Source organism: Nycticebus coucang, chromosome 21, assembly GCF_027406575.1.
Source record: "Nycticebus coucang isolate mNycCou1 chromosome 21, mNycCou1.pri, whole genome shotgun sequence".
Taxonomy (NCBI): Eukaryota; Metazoa; Chordata; class Mammalia; order Primates; family Lorisidae; genus Nycticebus; species Nycticebus coucang.
This window is the reverse complement of record NC_069800.1, coordinates 19,114,473-19,135,872: the sequence shown is the minus strand read 5'-3', so window position 1 is coordinate 19,135,872 and position 21,400 is coordinate 19,114,473. Positions and strand designations below refer to the sequence as shown.

The following is a 21,400-nucleotide window of genomic DNA, read 5'->3' as shown; positions in this document are numbered from 1 at the left end:
TTTGTAAGGTTATAGGAGATAAGCCACAATTACAAAGCCTAGAGCTTTGGTAAGGGGCTATCTTCTCTACCAGGGAACCCCAATTCAATCTCACCCTACCAGTTCTATTAACCAAATAGTGGAAAATAAACATGGTGCAGACCCAACAGAAGAACTCCAGCAACATGAATACCAGATAAAACTCCCACCCACCCCGAGAAATGATATAGGAGATACAACTGAAGATGTCATGCATAGACAATTGGCAGCAATGTCAGAAATCGAATTCAGAATATGGAGTGCAAATAAGATAAATAGAATGGAAGAAAAGATAGAAATTGAATTCCAAAGAGTAGTTCTAAAGTTGTCTCAAGAAATTAATGAATTCAAAGTCCAAGTCAACAAAGATATGGACATAATGAGAAAAGAGATAGCAGAGCTCAAGGAAATGAAAAAATTAATTGAGGAGCTCCAAAATACAATAGAATCCCTCAGTAATAGAGTTGACCAGGCAGAAGAAAGGATCTCCGAAACTGAAGACAAAGCTTTTGAATATACCCAAACACTCAAAGAGGCAGACAAAATGGAGAGCGAAAACTGATCATTCCCTGAGAGAGTTGTGGGATCACTCCAAAAGATCAAACATTCATCTTCTAGGAATTCCCAAAGGAGAAAAGGATGGTCCTAAAGGTACAGATGTTCTACTCCAAGAGATTTTGGAGGAGAATTTCGCGAGCATTGCAAGAGATACAGAATTTCAGCCAGCAGACAGTCTCAGAACCCCAGCAAGACTCAATCCAAATAAAGTATCTCTTAGACACATTGTGATTAACTTTGCAAAGTTAAGACAAAGGAGAAAATTCTGCAAGCAGCCAGATGTAAGAAAAGCAATACCTACAAAAGGAAAATATCAGAATGACTGCAGATCTCTCAGCAGAAACGTTTCAAGCTAGAAAAAGATGGTTATCAACCTTCAGTTTCTTAAAACAAAACAACTTCCAGCCCAGGATCCTCTATTGAGCTAAACTGAGTTTCATTTGTGATGGAGACATCAAATACTTTAATGACATAGACATGTTGAAGAAATTTGCCATAACTAAACCAGCTTGCCACGATATTCTCAGACCCATCCTCCACAATGACCAATGCAATGCTCTACTTCCAAAGTAAACTCACCCAGAAATTTCTGAACAAAACCCAACTTCCACAGTGGTGAAAGGATTAAAAATGTCCACTGGACATCTGAAAATCACGACACCCAAAACACAATCAGGCTTATCAATTCTCTCAATTAATGTGAATGGTCTAAATTGTCCATTAAAGAGGCATAGACTCGCTGACTGGATACATAAACTCAGACTGGATATCAGACCAGTATACAAGAATCTCACCCTACCTTAATGGATAAAAATAGACTCAGGGTGAAGGGATGGACTTGAATGATACAGGCAAATGGAATCCAGAAAAACGCAGGAGTTGCAATTTTAGTAGCAGATACAACTGGCTTCAAACCAACAAAGATAAAGAAAGATAAGGAAGGTCACTGCAAATTTGTCAAGGAAAACACCCAACATGAAGAGATTTCAATAATTAACATTTATGCACCCTACCAGAATGCTCCTCATTTCATAACGCAGACCCTAATGGATATGAACAACTTGATATCTTCCTGCACTGAAATAGTTGGAGATTTTAACACCCCTTTGACAGTTTTGGATAGATCCTCCAAGAAGAAACTAAACAACGAAATATTAGACTTAACCCTGACCCTAGAACAAATGGACTTTACAGACCTCTACAGAACATTTCACCCTAATAAAACTGAATATACATTCTTCTCATCAGCCCATGGATCATCCTCCAAAATAGATCATATCCTAGGACACAAGTCTAACCTCAGCAAATTTAAAAGTGTAGAAATTATTCCTTATATCTTCTCAAACCAACATGGAAAAAAAGTTGAACTCAACAGCAACAGGAATCTTCTTACTCAAACAAAATCACGGAAGCTGGGTGGTGCCTGTGGCTCAAGGAGTAGGACACTGGCCCCATATACCGGAGGTGGTGGGTTCAAACCCAGCCCCGGCCAGAAACTGAAAAAAAAAAAAAAAATCATGGAAGCTAAATAATCTTAGGCTGAATGATAGCTGGGTCAAAGACAAGATTCAGAAAGAAATCACCAAATTTGTGGAACAAAATGATAACGACACAAATTATCAAAACCTGTGGGATACTGCAAAGGCAGTCCTAAGAGGGAAATTTATAGCATTGGAAGCCTTCATCAAGAAAACAGAAAGAAAGGAAGCCAAAAACTTAACGGATCATCTCAAGCAACTAGAAAAGGAAGAATGTTGCAACTCCAAACTCAGCAGAAGAAAAGAAATAACCAAAATTAGGGCAGAATTAAAGGAAATTGAAAACAAAAGAATCGTTCAGAAGATCAATGAACCAAAAAGCTGGTTTTTTGAAAAGATTAACAAAATTGATAAACCTTTGGCCAACCTAACCAGAAATAGAAAAGCAAAATCTTTAATATCATCTATCAGAAACGATAAAGGAGAAATAACAACAGACACTTCACAAATTCAAAAAATCCTTAATGATTACTACAAAAATCTCTATTCCCAGAAATAAGAAATTTTGAAGGAAATGGACCAATACCTGGAAGCATGTCACCTTCCTACACTCGTCCAAAAAGAATGAGAAATCTTGAATAAACCTATATCAACCACTGAAATAGCATCAACAATATGAACTCTCCCTAAAAGGAAAAGTCCAGGACAAGATTGCTTCACATCTGAATTCTATCAAACCTTTCAAGAGGAACTAATACCTATATTATACAATGTTTTACAAAGCATAGAAAAAGAAGGAATACTTCCCAACACATTCTATGAAGCAAATGTCACCCTGATCCCCAAGCCAGGAAAGGATCCAACAAAGAAAATTATAGACCGATATCATTAATGAATATCGATGCAAAAATATTCAATAAGATCTTAGCAAACAGAATTCTACAAAACATCAAAAAAATTATACACCATGACCAAGTTGGTTTTATTGCAGGGTTACAGGGTTGGTTCAATATATGCAAACCTGTAAATATAATACATTACATCAATAAAATAAAAAAACAAAGACCATATGCTTCTCTCAATTGATGCAGAAAAAGCCTTTGATAATATCCAGCATCCTTTCATGATCAGAATTCTTAAGAAAATTGGCATAGAAAGGACATTTCTTAAACTAATAGAGGCATCTACAGCAAACCCACAGCCAATATCATATTGAATGGTGTAAAATTAAAAACATTTCCACTCAGATCAGGAAAGAGGCAAGGATGCCTACTGTCTACACTGCTATTCAACATAAATAGTAATGGAAGTCTTAGCCATTGCAATCAGGCAAAGGAAAGTGATCAAGAGTATCCAAATAGGGTCAGAGGAGGTCACACTCTCACTCTTCGTTGATATGATCCTATACCTAGAAAATCCCCGGGACTCAATTTCAAAACTCTTAGAAGTGATCAAGGAATACAGCAGCATCTCAGGATACAAAATCAATACTTACAAGTCAGTAGCTTTTATATACGCCAACAATAGTCAAGCTGAAAAAACAATCAAGGACTCTATTCCTTCTACAATGTGCCAAAGAAGATGAAATACCTGGGAATTTACCTAACAAAGGATGTAAAAGATCTCTATAAGGAGAACTATGAAACTCTGAGAAAAGAAATAGCTAAAGATGTTAACAAATGGAAAAACACACCATGTTCATGGCTGGGAAGTATCAACATTATTAAAATTTCCATACTACCCAAAGCAATCTACAGATTTAATGCAATCCCTATTAAAGCACCATTGTCATACTTTAAAGATCTGGAAAAAATAGTACTTTGTTTTATATGGAATCAGAAAAAAACCTCAAATAGCAAATACATTACTCAGAAATAAGAACAAATCAGGAGGTATCACATTACCAGACTTCAGGCTATACTATAAATCTATAGTGATCAAAACATCATGGTACTTGCACAAAAACGGAGTGGTAGATTTATGGAACAGAAGAGAGAACCAAAAGATGAACCCCACTACTTATTGCCATTTGATCTTCGACAAGCCTATCAAAAATATTCAGTAGGGGAAAGACTCCCTATTTAACAAACGGTGCTGGGTGAACTGGCTGGCAACCTGTAGAAGACTGAAACTGGACCCTCACCTTTCACCATTAACAAAAATTGATTCTCACTGGATAAAATATTTACACTTAGGACATGAACTATAAAAATACTAGAAGAGAGTGCAGGGAAAATACTTGAAGAAATCGGCCTGGGAGAATATTTTATCAGGAGGACCCTCCCCCTGGGCAATTGAAGCAACACCAAAAATACCAATTAATAATACCAATTCCATTATTACTGGAATCTGATCAAACGAAAAAGCTTTTGCACAGTCAAGAACACAGTAAGTAAGGCAAACAGACAGCCTTCAGAACAGAAGATTTTTGCAGATTATGCTTCTGACAAAGGTCTGATAACTAAAATCTACAGAGAACTCAAACTGATCAATAAAAAAAGAATAAATAACCCCATTTCTGTGTGGGCAAGAGACTTGAACAGAAACTTCTTTGATGAAGACAGATGCATGGCCTACAAATACATGAAAAAAAGTTAATCATCCTTAATCATCAGAGAAATGCGAATCAAAACCACTTTGAGATATCATCTAACTCCAATAAGATTAGACCACATCACAAAATCCCAAAACTACACATGTTGGCGTGGATGCAGAGAGAAGGAAATGCTTCTACACTGCTGGTGGGAATGCAAGCTAATATAACCTTTTTGGAAAGAAGTTTGGAGAACAGTCAAGGAACTAAAAGTAGACCTACCATTCGATCCGGCAATTCCTTTACTAGGTATATACCCAGAAGATCAAAAATTATTTTACAATAAAGACATTTGCACCAGAATGTTTATTGCAGCCTAATTCATAATAGCCAAGACATGGAAACAGCCCAAGTGCCCATGGACCCATGAATGGATTACCAAATTGTGGTATATGTAAACCATGGAATATTGTACAGTCATAAAAAAAGATGGAGACTTCACATCTTTTATGTTTACCTGGATGGAGCTGGAACATATTCTTCTTAGTAAAGTATCTCAAGAATAAAAAAAAAAGTATCCAATGTACTCAACACTACTATGAAATCAATATATAACCACCTAAACACTCACACGAATGGCAAAACATACCTATAGTCTAGAAAGTAGAAGGGAAGAAGAGAGGGAGGGGGAATATGGGAGGAGGAAAGGTATTTGGGAGGACCTCACCTAATGTGCACGATGCAATGATACATTTCAAAACTATTAAGAAATGAGTATAATTGTGATGGATGTGTTACTTAGTTCAATGTAAGCATTTCACATTGTATATCAAAGCAGTACCCTGAACCCCATAAATGCATCAATGTACAAAGTTATGATTTAATAAAAAAAATTAAAAAAAATAAAAAGTAAAATTAGCAAAAAAATTAAAATGCTTAAGGGTGCACGTGTGTGTATGCACACGTAAGTGTATACACAAACATATTATATATAAGTTCTTTTAACAAACATTATCTTTTTAAGTAAATGTAATTAATAAAGTACTGGAACTCAAACAGTAAGACTTATTTATGTTACATAATCTCAGGCCTCAAACATCAGAAAGTCTGGGAGCAGAGCTACATTGTTTTATCAACAAACATATTTTAGGTCTGTTCTGTTAGAAACGAGAGGACTAGACAATACCAGACTATAAGAGCTTTACAAAACAACACCTGATTATGGGCAAAGTTTAGAGCACTAGAATGTACCGTGAGGGCAGGAAATTTTGTTTTGCTCACTGAGTACACCCATGCCCAGGACTACGTCTGATCCCTAAGAAGCTCCCAACACACATGTGCTTAATGAGAGAGGAAGGGAGGGACAAACTGAGGCAAGCTGGGAAGATACCTGCTCTCCAAGGGAGAATATTTTTTAAACTCATAGTGATGGGAGGAATTTCTCTATCAACAGAGGCAGCAGTCCCAGTTTATTAGAATGTCACTATGTCAAAAGGATGCTCACCACCTTTTATCTGTACTTTGGCAAAAAGCTTTCAAACACTTGAAAAGGGGTCCTCCATTCAAGGCTGTACAAGGGACCCAGTTTTAGTTTTTTTAAACTAAAAAAAAAAATGTGACTGACATCCTAAAGGTAAGACTTGCACATGGGCTGCACTAATATGCAAGCACTGAGCTGGACTATTTTTACGAGGAAACCAAAGGGGAAGTTTGGTTCTAAAATTCCCACTGTTTATCCTCTGCCTGGATAAACACTTGGATAAACACTTTGAAAATTCAATATATTATCTTCAAGTAGCCATATGAGCTCTAGAGACAACAGTCACCTCCTTCTTAATCTAAAGTCCTGGGGAGATGAGGTCCATAAACAAAATTCTACCCCACATCTGCCCCAGGCTCAATTCTTACACTGAGAAGAGGACAATGCCACAGATATGTTCTCTCTCAGTAACCAAAGGATTCAGGTGCCCTGAGCAGCAGGAATCCTCAAGGAGCTTGTTCCATAAACTTGACCTGCCACCAGCCTGCTGAGAAGCAGCCCCCATTATTCATGCTCCTTCCAAATTCATTGCACTCCCAACACATGTCTGCTCCAGGAAACGGAAAACTACAGGCAGCCAGGGAAAAACTCTTTTATAGGTTGCCATAATCTTCTGAGACAAAAAATTCTGTGGATTGATTCTATTATAAAACTGAAATAAGTTGGTTGAAAGCATGCCTTTCTGTGAAATTTAAACTCAGAAAACCTTCAGCCAGAAAAGGATCCCAACTTCATTTTACCACATATCTTTTTAGTCAGAACATTCTTGCAGGAGGGTAAAGATCTTTTCCATCAGTGCCTTGTCCTCCCCTGCCTTGGACTCGCAGTATCCTGCTTCTTCTATCCCCCCACAGGAGGAATATTAAGGCATCGCCATGATTTAGACATAAACATTTGTGTTAGGACCCCATCATCATAGGGACTCAGCCGTGTACCATCCTCCAAATTCGGTTCAACACACATTAATTGTTAGCCATGTATAAGACATCTAAAAATTCCACATAATTAAAAGTCTGGGGGAAAAAAACAAAAACAAAAACACCTTGGATTCAACTCATACAAACTGCTCTTCCCAGGAAAAGCCTCTCCAGTTTGGTATCTGCATGTGACCACCTGCTGCACTGCAGTCAGAAGACCCCCACAGGGCAATTAAAACACCAAGTCCGGACAAACACTGGAGCAATCAAAGGATATGTTTTCAGCAAGGAAGAGATGCTATTTATTTAACAATGAGAAGAATATGCAATGCTGGGGAGATTCAAACTGAGAGCACTCTTGGGGCGAAGCACCACCCCAGACTGGCACTGACAGAGGAGTCCCTCCTTCTGCCGCACCATCTGTCAGAGGGCTGCCAGCTTGGTCCAAACTGGGAGCTATTTTGAAGCACAGAGCTCAAGGAGTTATTTGGAAGCCAGATGACATAACTTGAGCATTTTTCTTTATTTATAAAACGCTGGAAGAGGGAAGCCAAAATGTGTGCAGGGAAGATAAACCCCAAAGGGGCATAAAGACTGGGATGGGGAAGAGAACACGGGAGCAAAGAAAGAATCTGGGGCCTCCTCCTCCTAAAGGATCACTTGAAAAAATTCACCAGCAATAAAACACAGGGAGAAGGTGCACACGAGGGGCACTGAGTAGGCTGGAAGGTACACACGGGGGGCACTGAGTAGGCTGGAAGGTGCACACGGGGGGCACTGAGTAGGCTGGAAGGTGCACACGGGGGGCACTGAGTAGGCTGGAAGTTGCACACGGGGGGCACTGAGTAGGCTGGAAGGTGCACACGGGGGGCACTGAGTAGGCTGGAAGGTGCACACGGGGGGCACTGAGTAGGCTGGAAGGTGCACAGGGGGGCACTGAGTAGGCCGGAAGGTGCACACGGGGGGCACTGAGTAGGCTGGAAGGTGCACACGGGGGGCACTGAGTAGGCTGGAAGGTGCACACGGGGGGCACTGAGTAGGCTGGAAGGTGCACACGGCGGGTACTGAGTAGGCTGGAAGGTGCACACGGCGGGTACTGAGTAGGCTAGAAGGTGCACACGGGGGATACTGAATAGGCTGGAAGGTGGACACGGGGGGTACTGAGTAGGCTGGAAGGTGCACACGGGGGGCACCGAGTAGGCTGGAAGGTGCACACGGCGGGTACCGAGTAGGCTGGAAGGTGCACACGGGGGGCACTGAGTAAGCTGGAAGGTGCACACGGGGGGTACTGAGTAGGCTGGAAGGTGCACACGGGGGGCACTGAGTAGGCTGGAAGGTGCACACAGAGGGTACTGAGTAGGCTGGAAGGTGCACACGAGGGTACTAAGTAGGCTGGAAGGTGCACACGAGGGGTACTGAGTAGACATTTCTAAACCACTTTGAACGCTACGCAATCAGCGCAGTATCAGAGCTGCACAAAATGGGGACCAAGAGGAAGGGCCTCGGATCCAGGGATGTCAAGGCTTGTAGAAGCTCGGTTTATTCAACAGTAACTTCGAGAGTCCCTGAGCTGTGAGATAAATCAGCCAAGATGGAGATCACACCGGGGCAGCATTCTGAGGCTCTAGAGGACCGTGACATACCAGATTTCAAGGAGCTGGTGGTGAGGTCCACAGGCTGGGGGTGGAGCACACTTGGGTATCAAACAAGGGCTAACACAAAACAGAAACTACTTCAGTTTTTAAATCCCAGGCGCTTCAATGCAAGGAACTGGTTACTCAGATGAAGAAAGACCTGGAAAGCTATTGGGGACAGTAAGGCCACCCACAACCTGGCATCAGCAGAAGACCAGCATCATCCTAGGCAGGAGGGGCAAAGAGAACTGAAGTGTTTCTGGACACCAGGGCTGTGTCACCAGGATCAACTACAACTGCTATGGGCCATGAGTCACTGTGCTGGGGCCTCAGAGAAAAGGCTGAGTCTGGTTTCTGTCTTCACAGGGAGCCCAGGGAAGGGAAGACCACAGGGTTCCCCTCCCCAGTACAGAGCAGAGCAGAAGGGGGAAGACAGATTTGAGGGTAAAGAAGTCCCAGGCTGCCCCACCTTTCCTTAGGTAGGGGAGCCAGCCGCAGACACATCGCGTGGGGCTCTTCCTGAGAGTGGATTCAGAGTCAGAGGTGTGGAGAGGGGCAGCTGGCCTGCATCTCCAACCCGCTCCGGATGACACTGATGCTGCACGTGCAGGAACCACACTCAGAACAGCCAACATCTAACTGACTCAAATGAGACCCAGAACTATAATCAAAAGGATCAGCCAGCTTCCCTCCGAGAACAGCAGAGTTGTAAGTGAGCCTTCCAAGAAGGACTGAGAACAGTGCGACAGAATTCAGGGAGGAGCACCACCGCCCACCGTCTTTCCTTGGGCCATGAGACTTGCATGGTTCACAGGGCTGAATTGTGCTGCCCTCCCTGCCGAAGCCCTAGACCCTAGTACCTCAGAATGTGAGTACATTTGAAGATAGTGTCTTTAATTAAGCTAAAATTAATTAAGATGATTAAAACAAGGCTGTTGGGATGGGCCCTAACCCAACCTGGCTGGTATCCTTATAAGAGAGCCAGGCCCACGGAGGGAGGGGCAGGGCCCACGGAGGGAGGGGCAGGGCCCATCGAGGGAGGGGCAGGGCTACGGCGAAAAGGAAAGAGGCCACATGGGGACACTGAGCAGGTGGCCTCGGAATGTCCCGTACTACCAACCCCTTGATGTTGGACTTCTCGCCTCTAAACTACAAGCAAATACATTTCTGTGGTTTAAGCCCCTCAGACTGTGGTGTTTTGTTTTGGCGGCCCCAACACATTTATACAAAGGTTTTTATTTGTGTTTCTTGACACTGACTTAATCCTATAAATTTTCTCTGCACGGCTGCTCTGGAAAAAGCCACGTTCTCGGAGCTGCTCACAGAGCGGTAAGGAGACAGGCCTTGCCAGGGCCTGCTCCTGTTTTCTTTGTGTGAGAGTTGGCAGAAAGAGGGAGAAACCAGGGCCACCTCATTCAGATGATGATGCACACCGAGAGAGACAGAAGTAAAACCAACCGCTGCAACACCCTCACTGAGGACTGGGGGGAGGGAGCGAAGGCAGGGAGGGCTCCGAGCTGAGAGATGGAATAACAAGGGCAAAGGCCAGGAAAGAAAAAAAAGAACAGTGTTGGGGGAGAACTGTGACAGGGCAGATGAAACTGAAAAAGGAGACCAGGGCCTCAGAGACCCAGAAAGGTTATTTAAACCTTAGAAAATGAGCATTAATGAAAATGAGGCAGGCAGATTCAGGGGCAAGAAATCAGTCTGCCCACATAGAGTACAGCACGGAGGATAATAAAACCCTCTCGTGACCTAAGAGCTGCCTCTTGGAGATAAAGAATAGGTCTACTGCCAGCTACTTCCAAAATAACTCAGACACTAGGATCCCTTCCCCCGCTTACCTGGATGTGAGGAAGAGGCTACATCCAGTGTGATTTCCAAGCTGGGAACTAGGGTGTGTGGGAGTTACGGACCAGAGCCATGACCCAGTGAGTCAGAAAGGGAACAGAAGCCTAAGACCCGAGTTCTAGATCCCTCAGATCAAAGCCAGAGTCTCCAGCCACTATCGCCACGCTGCTGCGACCGGCTCTGGGAGAACAGTGAGGGCCTGTCGTCAGGGCTCATGCCCACCCCATGGTCTTTCACTCTCCCTCAGCGTCACTCAGCAGACCGTGGGTACCACTCATTAGGGGCAAAAGAAACCACAGGCTAGATACAAAAAAAGACAGCAAAGTGACTTGTTTACGAGCATCCAAGAGCTTAGGGCCTGGTGACTTCCAGGGAAATTTAGGGAATTTTCAAGAGTGCTTCTGACTTCAAGGGACCTTTCCCTGACACACTGACGTTAGACTCCTGCTCCTGCATGAGAGAGGGCTCCCCCACATTCCTGCACTCCAACATTGCTCAGGACGCAGTAAATAGAAGCACACAGAACAGGTGGCTGCCACTGAGTTGGCCGCCACTGAGTTGGCCAGGTTTTATGCAGCATTACTAGAACAATAACTGATACAACCCACAGCAGAAATATGGAAGAGCATCACACGAACCACAGGTACAAACCTATCCACCAACAATCACCTTCTAAAGAATGTTTGCATAAGAAAGCATCTGAGTAGCCTCTTCTCCTTAGACCTCAGACACTGTTTTTCAATGAGTTGAAGACAGTCCTGAAGATATCAAATTCCCAGAAAATGGCTGTGGAGTTAAAGCAATCTAAAATGGGCTTACACGGTCAAGAGCGGGAAAAGTTGAACTAGCATTTGCCTTTCTCATAACCTTTAACACCCAACACCTATTACATTTCTTCCTTCTCATCTGAACTCATAAAAAATAAAAACAATCAGACTTATAAAAAAAACAGAATTGGAATTGGAGGAGGATTTAACTTCTGTGCCCAAAACTACCTTATGAGAAAAGGCGTGACTTGTTCAGGGGTCTCGCTGCCACAACGTGGTGTGGAAACCTTTGCAGAGACGACATAAAACCCCCCAACTGCAGCCCAAGGACAGGCGCCACCAACAGCAGCAGAAGCGATGAAGCTTAAATCTCTGTTTCTTCCTGCATTGCCTCCCATGATAACAGGCATGATACGTACCAATGACTTCTCAAATAGCTAATTATTTGATTTCTTAAGCAGAATAGATTTTTATCATCCTTCTGTGGCAACTTTCCTGAGGGAAGTCATATCATGTCATGAAAAGTCAAACAACTTCTTTGAGAAGATACGACTTAAACAACAAAAAAAGTCACATCTTCGGTGAGCTTAATCCACACCTGACTATTGTAAAATATAAGTGAAGTCTTTGTTCAGTTTTCTGCACAAAAAACTCTCAACAAAAGAAACATTGAAATACTCAAAATAGTAAGTTGTTATCATTCCAATCAAGACACAGGGAAGAGAACTCTAAATGCAGAAACCCTCACTTACTGCAAAGCAGAAGTCACTTGAAACAATCTCTCCAGGAGTATTGCACCTCCTACCACCACCTCGACTTAAACACAACCTCTGACATCTCAAGAAACAGACTGTTAAACCCCTGCAACAGGCCACATCGACTACACAGTACATGGAGAACTTTACATAAGGCAAAGCTGACCCCCTGGCTCTACTCAGCAGGGCATCCAGGTCTTCAGAGGTTCACTCCTATGAAAAAGAAATTGGGAATGCCATTTTCATGCGCAAGGGAACCACGTTAGGATTCCCCTAAGACATTCAGTTAAACCGCATTTGTCCAGCCTCCCCAATAGCAGGAGATTTACTCCCCTGCAATAGTTTACCTCAACAGACCTCAAAAACAAACCTCAGATTCTGAATCGCCTCTTCTCAGGCATAAAGTCAGCCAGATGCTCTCAAAACACAAAAACACAAAATTCGAATCTGAACCTCAAACCTGGTACGGCTGACCCTCAACAGGTGACAGGGGTTTCCTACCAACTCAGCAGAAAACGTGAACAAGAAGAAACTTGTATTTTGAAGGACCAAGTATGAAAATGGAGGCTGTTACTGAGATCCTTTCATGGAGAGTCTTGCCAGAAATGCAGATCACCCCCATCTAGTCCTGGAGACACACAGAAAAATATTGTGATAGAAAATCACTAGCTTAGAAAACTCGAGCCATGCTCTGCCAGCATATTCCACGGTACTACCATGGGAAGTATTTTTTTTTCATTTAACTTATTGCTTTCATATTGACTTTAACAAAAGCTGAAAGATAAAGTGTATGCCCTTGAATATTAAACAGAGTTATAATATGTGCTGAGTGAAAATGGAAAAACTCCAACAAGAAAACATGCTAAACGTCAAGATACCCTGTGCATGTTACAACACACAGCTTTAATGTCTAACAGCTTCCTTTCCCGTGTCTTCACACAAACCGAACCCCTACCCCATGGAAGTCATTGAATGGCTCCACTGATCTTACCTTAAGCAAACCACACAATTGTCATGTTTGAGGAGAAAAAAGGAGTTTTACCCATTTAACCCAGCTTATTAACTAAAGACCTTTTTACAGTCCTTACTTTCAAAATATTTTGGGTTTCATTCCACTTATTTGTCCATTCCTTGGTCAATTCTTGAACCTAAAAAAGAAAAATAAACATATGTAAATGAGCCATAAAGAAACCTTATGATTTTCTTCTAGAAAGTTTCCAAATTCTAATTTGCTCATGAAAAGATGTACTATAATTTTAATTAGACAGCAATTGCTACATCTGAAAGAACTATCATCAAATACAAATCAAATAAGCTCATCTCATCCTATAAGCCTAGAATTTGTCAATTAGCTTAGAATTTTACTAAAGTTGTTATCATGGTGTGTTTAAATAAAAGCTGCTTCCTTGGATTACTAACCAAAATTTAAGTTCAACAACGATAACATCCCATTAAATGAGTTAGTTTTTCCTGACTACACGTTAGGTCATAAGAAATAGTGATTCATTTTTCTTTCTACTTAGATGTGGTGACTAAATCACCTTGGATGCTGCAGGGTTTTTTTTTTTTTTTTTTTTAACGAGATAATTTGCTTTTGCAGCTAATTAATAGTGTTTATAAATCTCATTCTGTTTTTAAAAAGGTGTTTCTTTAATTGACTCTTTTAGTAAAAGCAAAATTCTTGATAAAAATCACTTCTTTTAGCCAGACGTGGTGGCTCACTCCTGTAATTCTAGCACTCTGGGAGACTAAGGCAGAAGAACTGCCTGAGCTCATGGCTTTGAGGCCAGTCTAAGCAAGAGTAAGACCCATCTCTAAAAATAGCCAAGCATTGTGGCAAGCGTCTGCAGTCCCAGCTACTCGGGAGGCTGAGGCAAGAGAATCACTTGAGCCCAAGAGGTTGAGGTTGCTGTGAGCTATGATACCACAGCACCCTAACCAAGGGCTACAAAGTGAGACTTTGTCTCAAAAAAAAAAAATTACTTCTTTCCAGTCTGCTCTACCTTAGGGGAGGAAATATCCCCAACCATTGAACACAGTACAGTTGTAAATTACCTCTAAAAGTTGATGGAAATATTCTGCTAGTTTCCTAAAATTTTTAAATGATCCTACTGATTAATTCACTAAGAAGCAAAAAGTGATACTTGAATTGAGAGAGAGAGAAAAAAAAGCATCAAAAATGTATGCTGTGTAAAGGAACAAATCTGACCCTGGCCAAACTGCAACAAAAAAATAGCCGGGCATTATGGCAGGTGCCTATAGTCCCAGTTACTCGGGAGGCTGAGGCAAGAGAATCACCTAGAATCACCTAAGCCCAAGAGCTGGAAGTTGCTGTCAGCTGTGACACCTCAGCACTCTACCAAAGGTGATAAAGTCAGACTCTGTCTCTTAAAAAAAACAAAAAGAAGAAGAAGACTGAGAAATCTAAAGTAACTTATCTTTAAAAATGTCACTTATTTCACTAGGCCAAAATCTATCGTCTTCCTGATGAAAAACAAAAAAAAACAAGACTGAAAGAACCTAAGGGTTTTTTGGTTTTTTTTTTGCCTGTTTTAAATAGTCTGCTAAGACAAGCTGTCCTAATTTCTCTGAAACCAGTCCTACATTCCAATATTTCATTTCACCATTTGAGTGACACCAACCCCACAGACTCTTATGATAGCACTAAAAGTTAGATGGCTTTTCAGGGCTTTTTGCTTTGAAAATTCTTTCAGAGAGGAAATATTCTTACACTTTCTCTCCCTACAGAAGGGGAAAAGACTAACATATTGAATTTAGTAATTTATACTAACCAGTTAATAGTTTCTCATTGGCAATTAATCTTAGAGCACACAGCATAAAATAACAAATGATTCTGCATTTTACCAACCAATATGTTCTCACTGAAGAAGGTGAGCAAATCAATACTTTCAATTTAAATCAAATAATTCGAGCTTTAAAAAATTGTAAGTATGCCTTAGATTTATTTTACCATTGCATTTAAGTCAAATAATCAGGTGATATCACCTCTAACAATGTCATCAGGTGATGAGATTTATTTGTTTGCTTGTTTATTTATTTATTTATATTTCAGGTTACTATTTATTTATATTTCAGGTTAATGTGAGAGTACAAACAACTAGGTTACAATATTTGCATTTGTTAGGTAGAGTCCCTCTTGTAGCTGTGTCCCACACCCAAAAGGTGTGCCATACAACCTAACATTGTGCCCATAAAGTGGGAGAACCCAAATTCCCTCCCCTCCTATCTTCTCCCCCCTCCCTTAATCCCTCTCCCCCTAACTTGAATTGAATTGAGTTTTTCTCTTCTGTGGGCACGTATTAGAATCTAATACATTAGGAAGGTTCTCAACCTTCCTAATCCGCAATGTATTTTCATTGTTAAAAAGGGGTTGCGACCACAGGTTGGGAACCACTATATTAGATCATCTACTGACTATTGAGTACCTTGGATATTTGGTTTTCTATTCTTATGATACTTTACTAAGGAGAATATGTCTCAACGACATCCAAGTTAATACAAAAGATGTAAAGTCTCCATCTTTGTAGGGCTGCATAGTATTCCACGGTATACATACACCACAGTTTGTTAATTCATTCCTGGGTTGATGGTCATTTAGATTGTTTCCACATCTTGGCAATTATAAATTGAGCTGTAATAAACAATCTAGTACAAATGTCTTTATGACAGAATGATATTTTTTCTTTTGGGCAGATGCCTAGTAACAGGATTGCGGGATCAAATGGGAGGTCTAATTTGAGTCCTTTGAAGACTCTCCATTCTTCTTTAGAAAGTATTAGTTTGCAGTCCTACCAACAGTGTAAAAGTGTTCCCCTCTCTCCACATCTGCACTAGCATCTGCAACTTTGGGACTTTGTGATGTGGCCATTCTCTCTGGGGTTTGGTGATATCTCAGGCTAGTTCTGATGATTAGGGACAATGAGCATTTTTTTCATGTTTCTTAGCCATTTGTCTGTCTTCTTCAGAGAAGGTTCTGTTCATGTCTCTTGCCCAGTGATAGATGGGATTGTTTGCTCTTTTTTGTTGATTAATTTGAGTTCTCTATAGATCCTAGTTATCAAGCCTTTGTTAAATTCGTAACATGCAAATATATTTTCCCATTCTGAATGTTATTTGCTTTACTTGTGTCCTTAGGTGTGCAGAAACTTTTCAGCTTAATTAAGTCCCATTTGTTTTTTTTTTGTTGTTGTTGTTGGGATTGCCACTGAAGTCTTCTTCATGAAATCTTTATCTAGGCTGACATCCTCAAGAGTTTTTCCCATACTTTCTTCTAAGATTTTTATCTTTTCAGGTCTTATATTTAAATCTTTAATCCTCTTGAGTCAATTGTTGTAAGTGGTGAAAGGTGCAGGTCCAGTCCTTCACAGTCTTTTACATGTGGTTATCCAGTTCTCCCAATACCATTTATTGAATAGGGATTCTTCTCCCTACTGCATGTTTTTGTTTGGTTTATCAAAAATCAGATGGCAACTACAGACTAGTTTTTCTTTTGGTTTTCCATCCTGTTCCATATGTCTATGTCTCTATTTTTTTGTGGCAACACCATGCTATTTTGATCACTGTGGACTTGTAATATAACCTAAAGTCTGGTAGAGTGATGCCTCTGGCTTTGTTTTTATTACTAAAAATTACCTTAGCCATACAGAATTTTTTCTAGTTCCAAACCAAACAAATTTTTTCCAAATCTTGAAAGTATGATGATAGTATTTTAATTGGGATTGCAATGAATCTGTAGATTGCTTTGGGAAGTACAGACATTTTAACAATCTTGATTCTTCCTAGCCAAGAGCATGGTATGTTCTTCCATTTGCTAATGTCTTCTGCTACTTCTTTTCTTGGGGTTTCATAACTCTCTTTGCAGAGGTCTTTCACCTCTTTTGTTAGGTATATTCCTAGGTATTTCTTGTTTGTTTGTTTGTTTGTTTTGAGACTACTGTGAAGGGAATTATGTCCTTGATTACATTCTCATCTTGGCTGTTATTGGCACATAGAAAGGCTACTGATTTGTGAACACTGATTTTACACCCCAAGACTTTACTATATTTTTTGATCACTTCCAGGAGTCTCGTGGTTGAGTCTCTGGGGTTTTTTAAGTATAAAATCATATCATCAGCAAACACCTAGAGTTTGACCTCTTCTGCCCCCATTTGGATGCCCTTTATTTCCTTCTTTAGCCTGATTATATTGGCTAGAACTTCCATCACTATGTTGAATAGTAGTAGCAATGGAGGATATACTTGCCTGGTTCCAGTCCTAAGTGGAAAAGCTTTCAGTTTTGCTCTATTCAATATGACATTATCTGTGGGTTGGTCACTAATGGCTTCAATCAGGTTAAGAAATGTACCACCTATGCCTATATTCTTAAATGTTCTTATGAGAAAAGGACGTTGAATTTTGTCAAATGCTTTTACTGCATCCATTGAGAGGATTATATGGTCTTCGTTTTTGCTTCTATTGATATGGCGAATTACGTTTATGGATTTGTGCGCATTAAAACACCCTTGCATTCCTGGAATAAAGCCTACTTGATGATGATGTTTAATTTTTTTAATGTGTAGCTGTAATCTGTTGGCTACGATTTTATTGAGTATTTCTGCATCAATATTCATTAGTGAATTTTGTAGTTCTGTTTTTCAGTTGAGTTCTTTCCTGATTTTGGTATCAGGGTGCCGTCTGCTTCATAGAACATGTTGGGGGACGTTCCTTCCCTCTCAATGTTTTGGAATAGGTTCTGTAGTATAAGTATAAGCTCATCTTTGAAGATTTGATAGAACTCTGGTGTGAAGCCATCTGATCCAGAGCTTTTTTTGTTGGAAGATTTTTTTATTGTTTCTTCGATCTCAGTGCTTTGTATAGGGCTATTCAAGACATTTATTTCTTCCCAGTTAAGTCTAGGGAGAAGGTATGATAGCAGGTATTGGTCCATTTCCTCCACATTGCCAAATCTCTGGGCACAGAGTTTCCTGCAGTGGTCAGAGATAATCTCTTGTATCCCTATAGTATCTGTTGTTATTTCTTCTTTTTCATTTCTCATTGAGGTTATTAGAGACTTTACGTTTCTTTTTCTAGTTAATCTGTCCAAAAGCTTATCGATTTTATTTTTTTCAAAGAACTTTTTATTTTATTAATTTTCTGAATGATTCTTTGTTTTCAATTTCATTTATTTCTGATTTAATTTTGGTTATTTATTTTCTTCTACTGGGTTTGGATTGGATTGCTCTTCCTTTTTCATTTCCTTAAGATGATTCAATAGGATGTAGGTATGTTCTCTTTCTGTTTTTGAGTTATAGGCATCTAATGTGATAAATTTACCTCTTAGGACTACTTTTGCAGTATCTTACAGGTTTTGGTAGGTTGTAGCTTGGTTGTTGTTATGCTTGAAGAATTTAATAATTTCTTCCTTTATCTCCTCCTTGACCCAACTGTCATTCAGCATAAGGTTAATTTCTATGCCTTTTTGTGGGGATGAAAACTTTTGCTGGAGTTCAGTTCAGTTCCACCTTTATTGCCTTGTGGTCTGAGAAGATACAAGGTATTATTTCAATTCTTTTAATTTTGTTGGCGTTTGAGGTTTGATTTGTGTCCTAGGATATGATCTATTTGGGGTTATGTTTCATGGGCTGAAGAGAAGAACATATATTCCTTAGCTTTGGGATATACTTATGTCTATTAAGCCCATTGGTTCTAGGGTCACATTTAAGACCGTTGTATCTTTGTTTGGTTTATTTTTAGAGGATCTGTCCAGTTCTGTCAGAGGGGTGTTATGTCCCCAGCTATTGTGGTGTTATAGGATATCGTATTGCTCAGACCAATTAAGGTCCATTTCATAAATGTGGGAGCTTTTCACTTAGGTGCATAAATATTTAGAATTGAAATATCATCTTGTTGTATTGTTCCTTTGACCAGTATAAAGCGACCAGGTGATGAGATTTATAACCAAGCCAATTACAGATTATAAACAATTAAAAAAGAGTCAGCAAAAAACAGATGAAAATTTAGAAAATGTTAACATTAAGAGAAGCAGTCATTTCTGTCACAGCACGTACATTACATTCAAATTAATGTTTATTGGTTTATATTAACTTGTTAAGTATTCATGAAAACTATTACTGAGAAATAATTTTTAAGACTTTATCTGGATTTAATCTTAAATTATAGCATTCAAAATTAGAATCTGAAACACTAATATGTAAAACTTCATGAAGAAAAACAGGGATTAAGAAATTAATGTTTTTATTAATGCTATAATCAGTGTATTAATCAGCATGATTATGCAGGGATGTGTCAACAAGTTCCTGAGTATAATCCCATTTTTATCTTCCATATTGTACATTCTTGAAAGAGCTTTTACCAACAGAATCTAATTTATCTAATTTTTTCTCAGTCTGTTTTAACCATTCAGCACCATGAACAAAAAAAATCACTCATAAAATTGTTCTTAATGTCTGTTTCTCTTTTCACAGAAGATTTTTTAAAAAGTACAGAATCAGGTCAGCCCCAAACTGGTTTTCCAAAAGCAGGAGCACACACAGGTTGGCTTCAGGTTGTAACCCTCCAAAGCAATTTTCTCTTCTGGTTACTCACCACCCCACTCCCTTTGCCTCAAATCTCATCTGGTTTAAAATAAATTAAGCACATCCCTAGAGTAATCAGACATTTGCCACATGCTGTTCTTCCTACTGGTAACAAAGTAAAAGGGTGACACAAAGCTGAACGGTGGTCATGATTAAGCTGCAGGTACCACTGCTGCTTCAGGGACACTCAACACAGTCTCCCTCCACCCGGCCTGTCTGATGGCCCAAGTGGCCTCAGTGCTTTGTCAGGAGGGTCTGAGTGTGAATTTAATTGCAACTAACCATCACGTGCCAGGCAAATCCCATTCACTAAATCACAGAAAATGTGATACAATGCAGAAAAGTCTACCATTGTGCTTCTTTAAAGACAATCAAGGGCTGGGGAGGTGGGAAAGGCTAAGTGTAATAAGAAAGAAAGAAAATGGGTCTTAAACAGTAAGTCTTAAAAGGCATGCACTTAAAATACTACTGGAAGTTAAGATTTAATAACATAAAAAGTCAAAGTACTACTTACTCTTGCTTCATTCTGCTGAAGTTTTTCCTCCATACTTAAAGCTGTGGGGGAGTCTAAGAGGGAAATCTAGAATAAACCATAAAAGAACTGACTGTTAATAAACAGCAATGATCTAGACGGTTTTCCCATAAACATAGTAAATTATCAAAAACTTCCACAGATACTATTAGATGAAGGTCAAAAGTAATGCTCCCACCCCTCAAAAAAAAAGGATTGATTATAACTGAGTCTTTATTATGGGCTACACTCTCATAGTATTCAAAACCATGGCATCCTGGTAAACCTATATTTGCAACACAAGTCAACAAAATGAAGATGTAACACATTGACATTTCACCAAAGTCAAACACACTCTAACTCCCTAGATCTCAAGGATTTGCCTTTTGAAAATGTGTAAAGTATAAAATTCAAAAGGTACAATGCTTAAGTATTGATCAACTATAGGCTTCTGAGGTTCATCTAAGTTGATATATGCAAATATTTTCACTGCTGATGTGGTCACTCTACAATCTATGGTCTATTTCCTTATCCACTTGAAGACTGATGTGAGGATGTTAAACACCAGTCAGGTTAGAGCTGGAGGGACAAGCAGTTAGGCACTGGAAAGGAAAAGGGAACCAGGCTGAGCACTCATGTTGTTTTTGCCACTGAGCCCAGTGGGAGGACACGATGTTCCCTACCCCACCCTCCCTCCCACTGCCTCAGAGATCATCAGAAAGAAGAAAGAAAAGGGACTACCTTCCACCTCACTCACAGGCAACCACAGTTCCTAAGTTGGCTGTGTAAAACTACAGTTATTCTGGTAGTACACAAGCAGGTTTTTGTTGTGTTTTTAAACATAAGTGGCATAAAAACACTATTCTGAATATTGCCATTTTCACTCAACAATATATCTTGGGGAAAATTCAGTAAAAATAAAACTACTTCACTCTTCTTAATAATTCCAATTTCACTCTACTTTACCAATAGCCTATGATTCATGTTAGTACCTTCCTGTTAACATAATGTAGCTTTTTCTAACCTTTTCATTACCAACAATGCTACAACAACTATTCTTCATGAACTGCCTAGTATACATGGCTCTATCGATAGAATAAATGCCCAGAAGGGGGTTTATAAGTCATCTACATGTATTTTTTTTTAATTGCTAAGTTGTTTTCCTCAGAGGCTGCAGCATTTTTAATTACTATTTACTTTTCTAGTTTCTATTCAAACAAAAACATTTATAAGACAGTCTTTC

The 21,400-nt window shown here is 39.8% G+C and overlaps 1 protein-coding gene across 7 annotated transcripts in view; it reads right to left on the bottom strand.

Annotated features, from left to right (window-relative positions):
* The window catches only part of KIF16B (kinesin family member 16B), a 348,569-nt gene that overhangs the window by 243,709 nt on the left and 83,460 nt on the right, over positions 1 to 21,400 (bottom strand). For all 7 annotated transcript variants that reach the window (XR_008376486.1, XM_053573824.1, XM_053573826.1 and 4 more), the window contains exons 11-12: positions 20,161 to 20,226; positions 13,140 to 13,199 (exon numbers count right to left, since the gene is read on the bottom strand). Coding sequence is in view for 6 of the 7 variants with exons in the window: in XM_053573824.1 (XP_053429799.1) it covers positions 13,140 to 13,199; positions 20,161 to 20,226 (126 nt within the window). In the remaining variant the exon portion in view is untranslated. The remainder of the gene's footprint in view (positions 1 to 13,139; positions 13,200 to 20,160; positions 20,227 to 21,400) is intronic.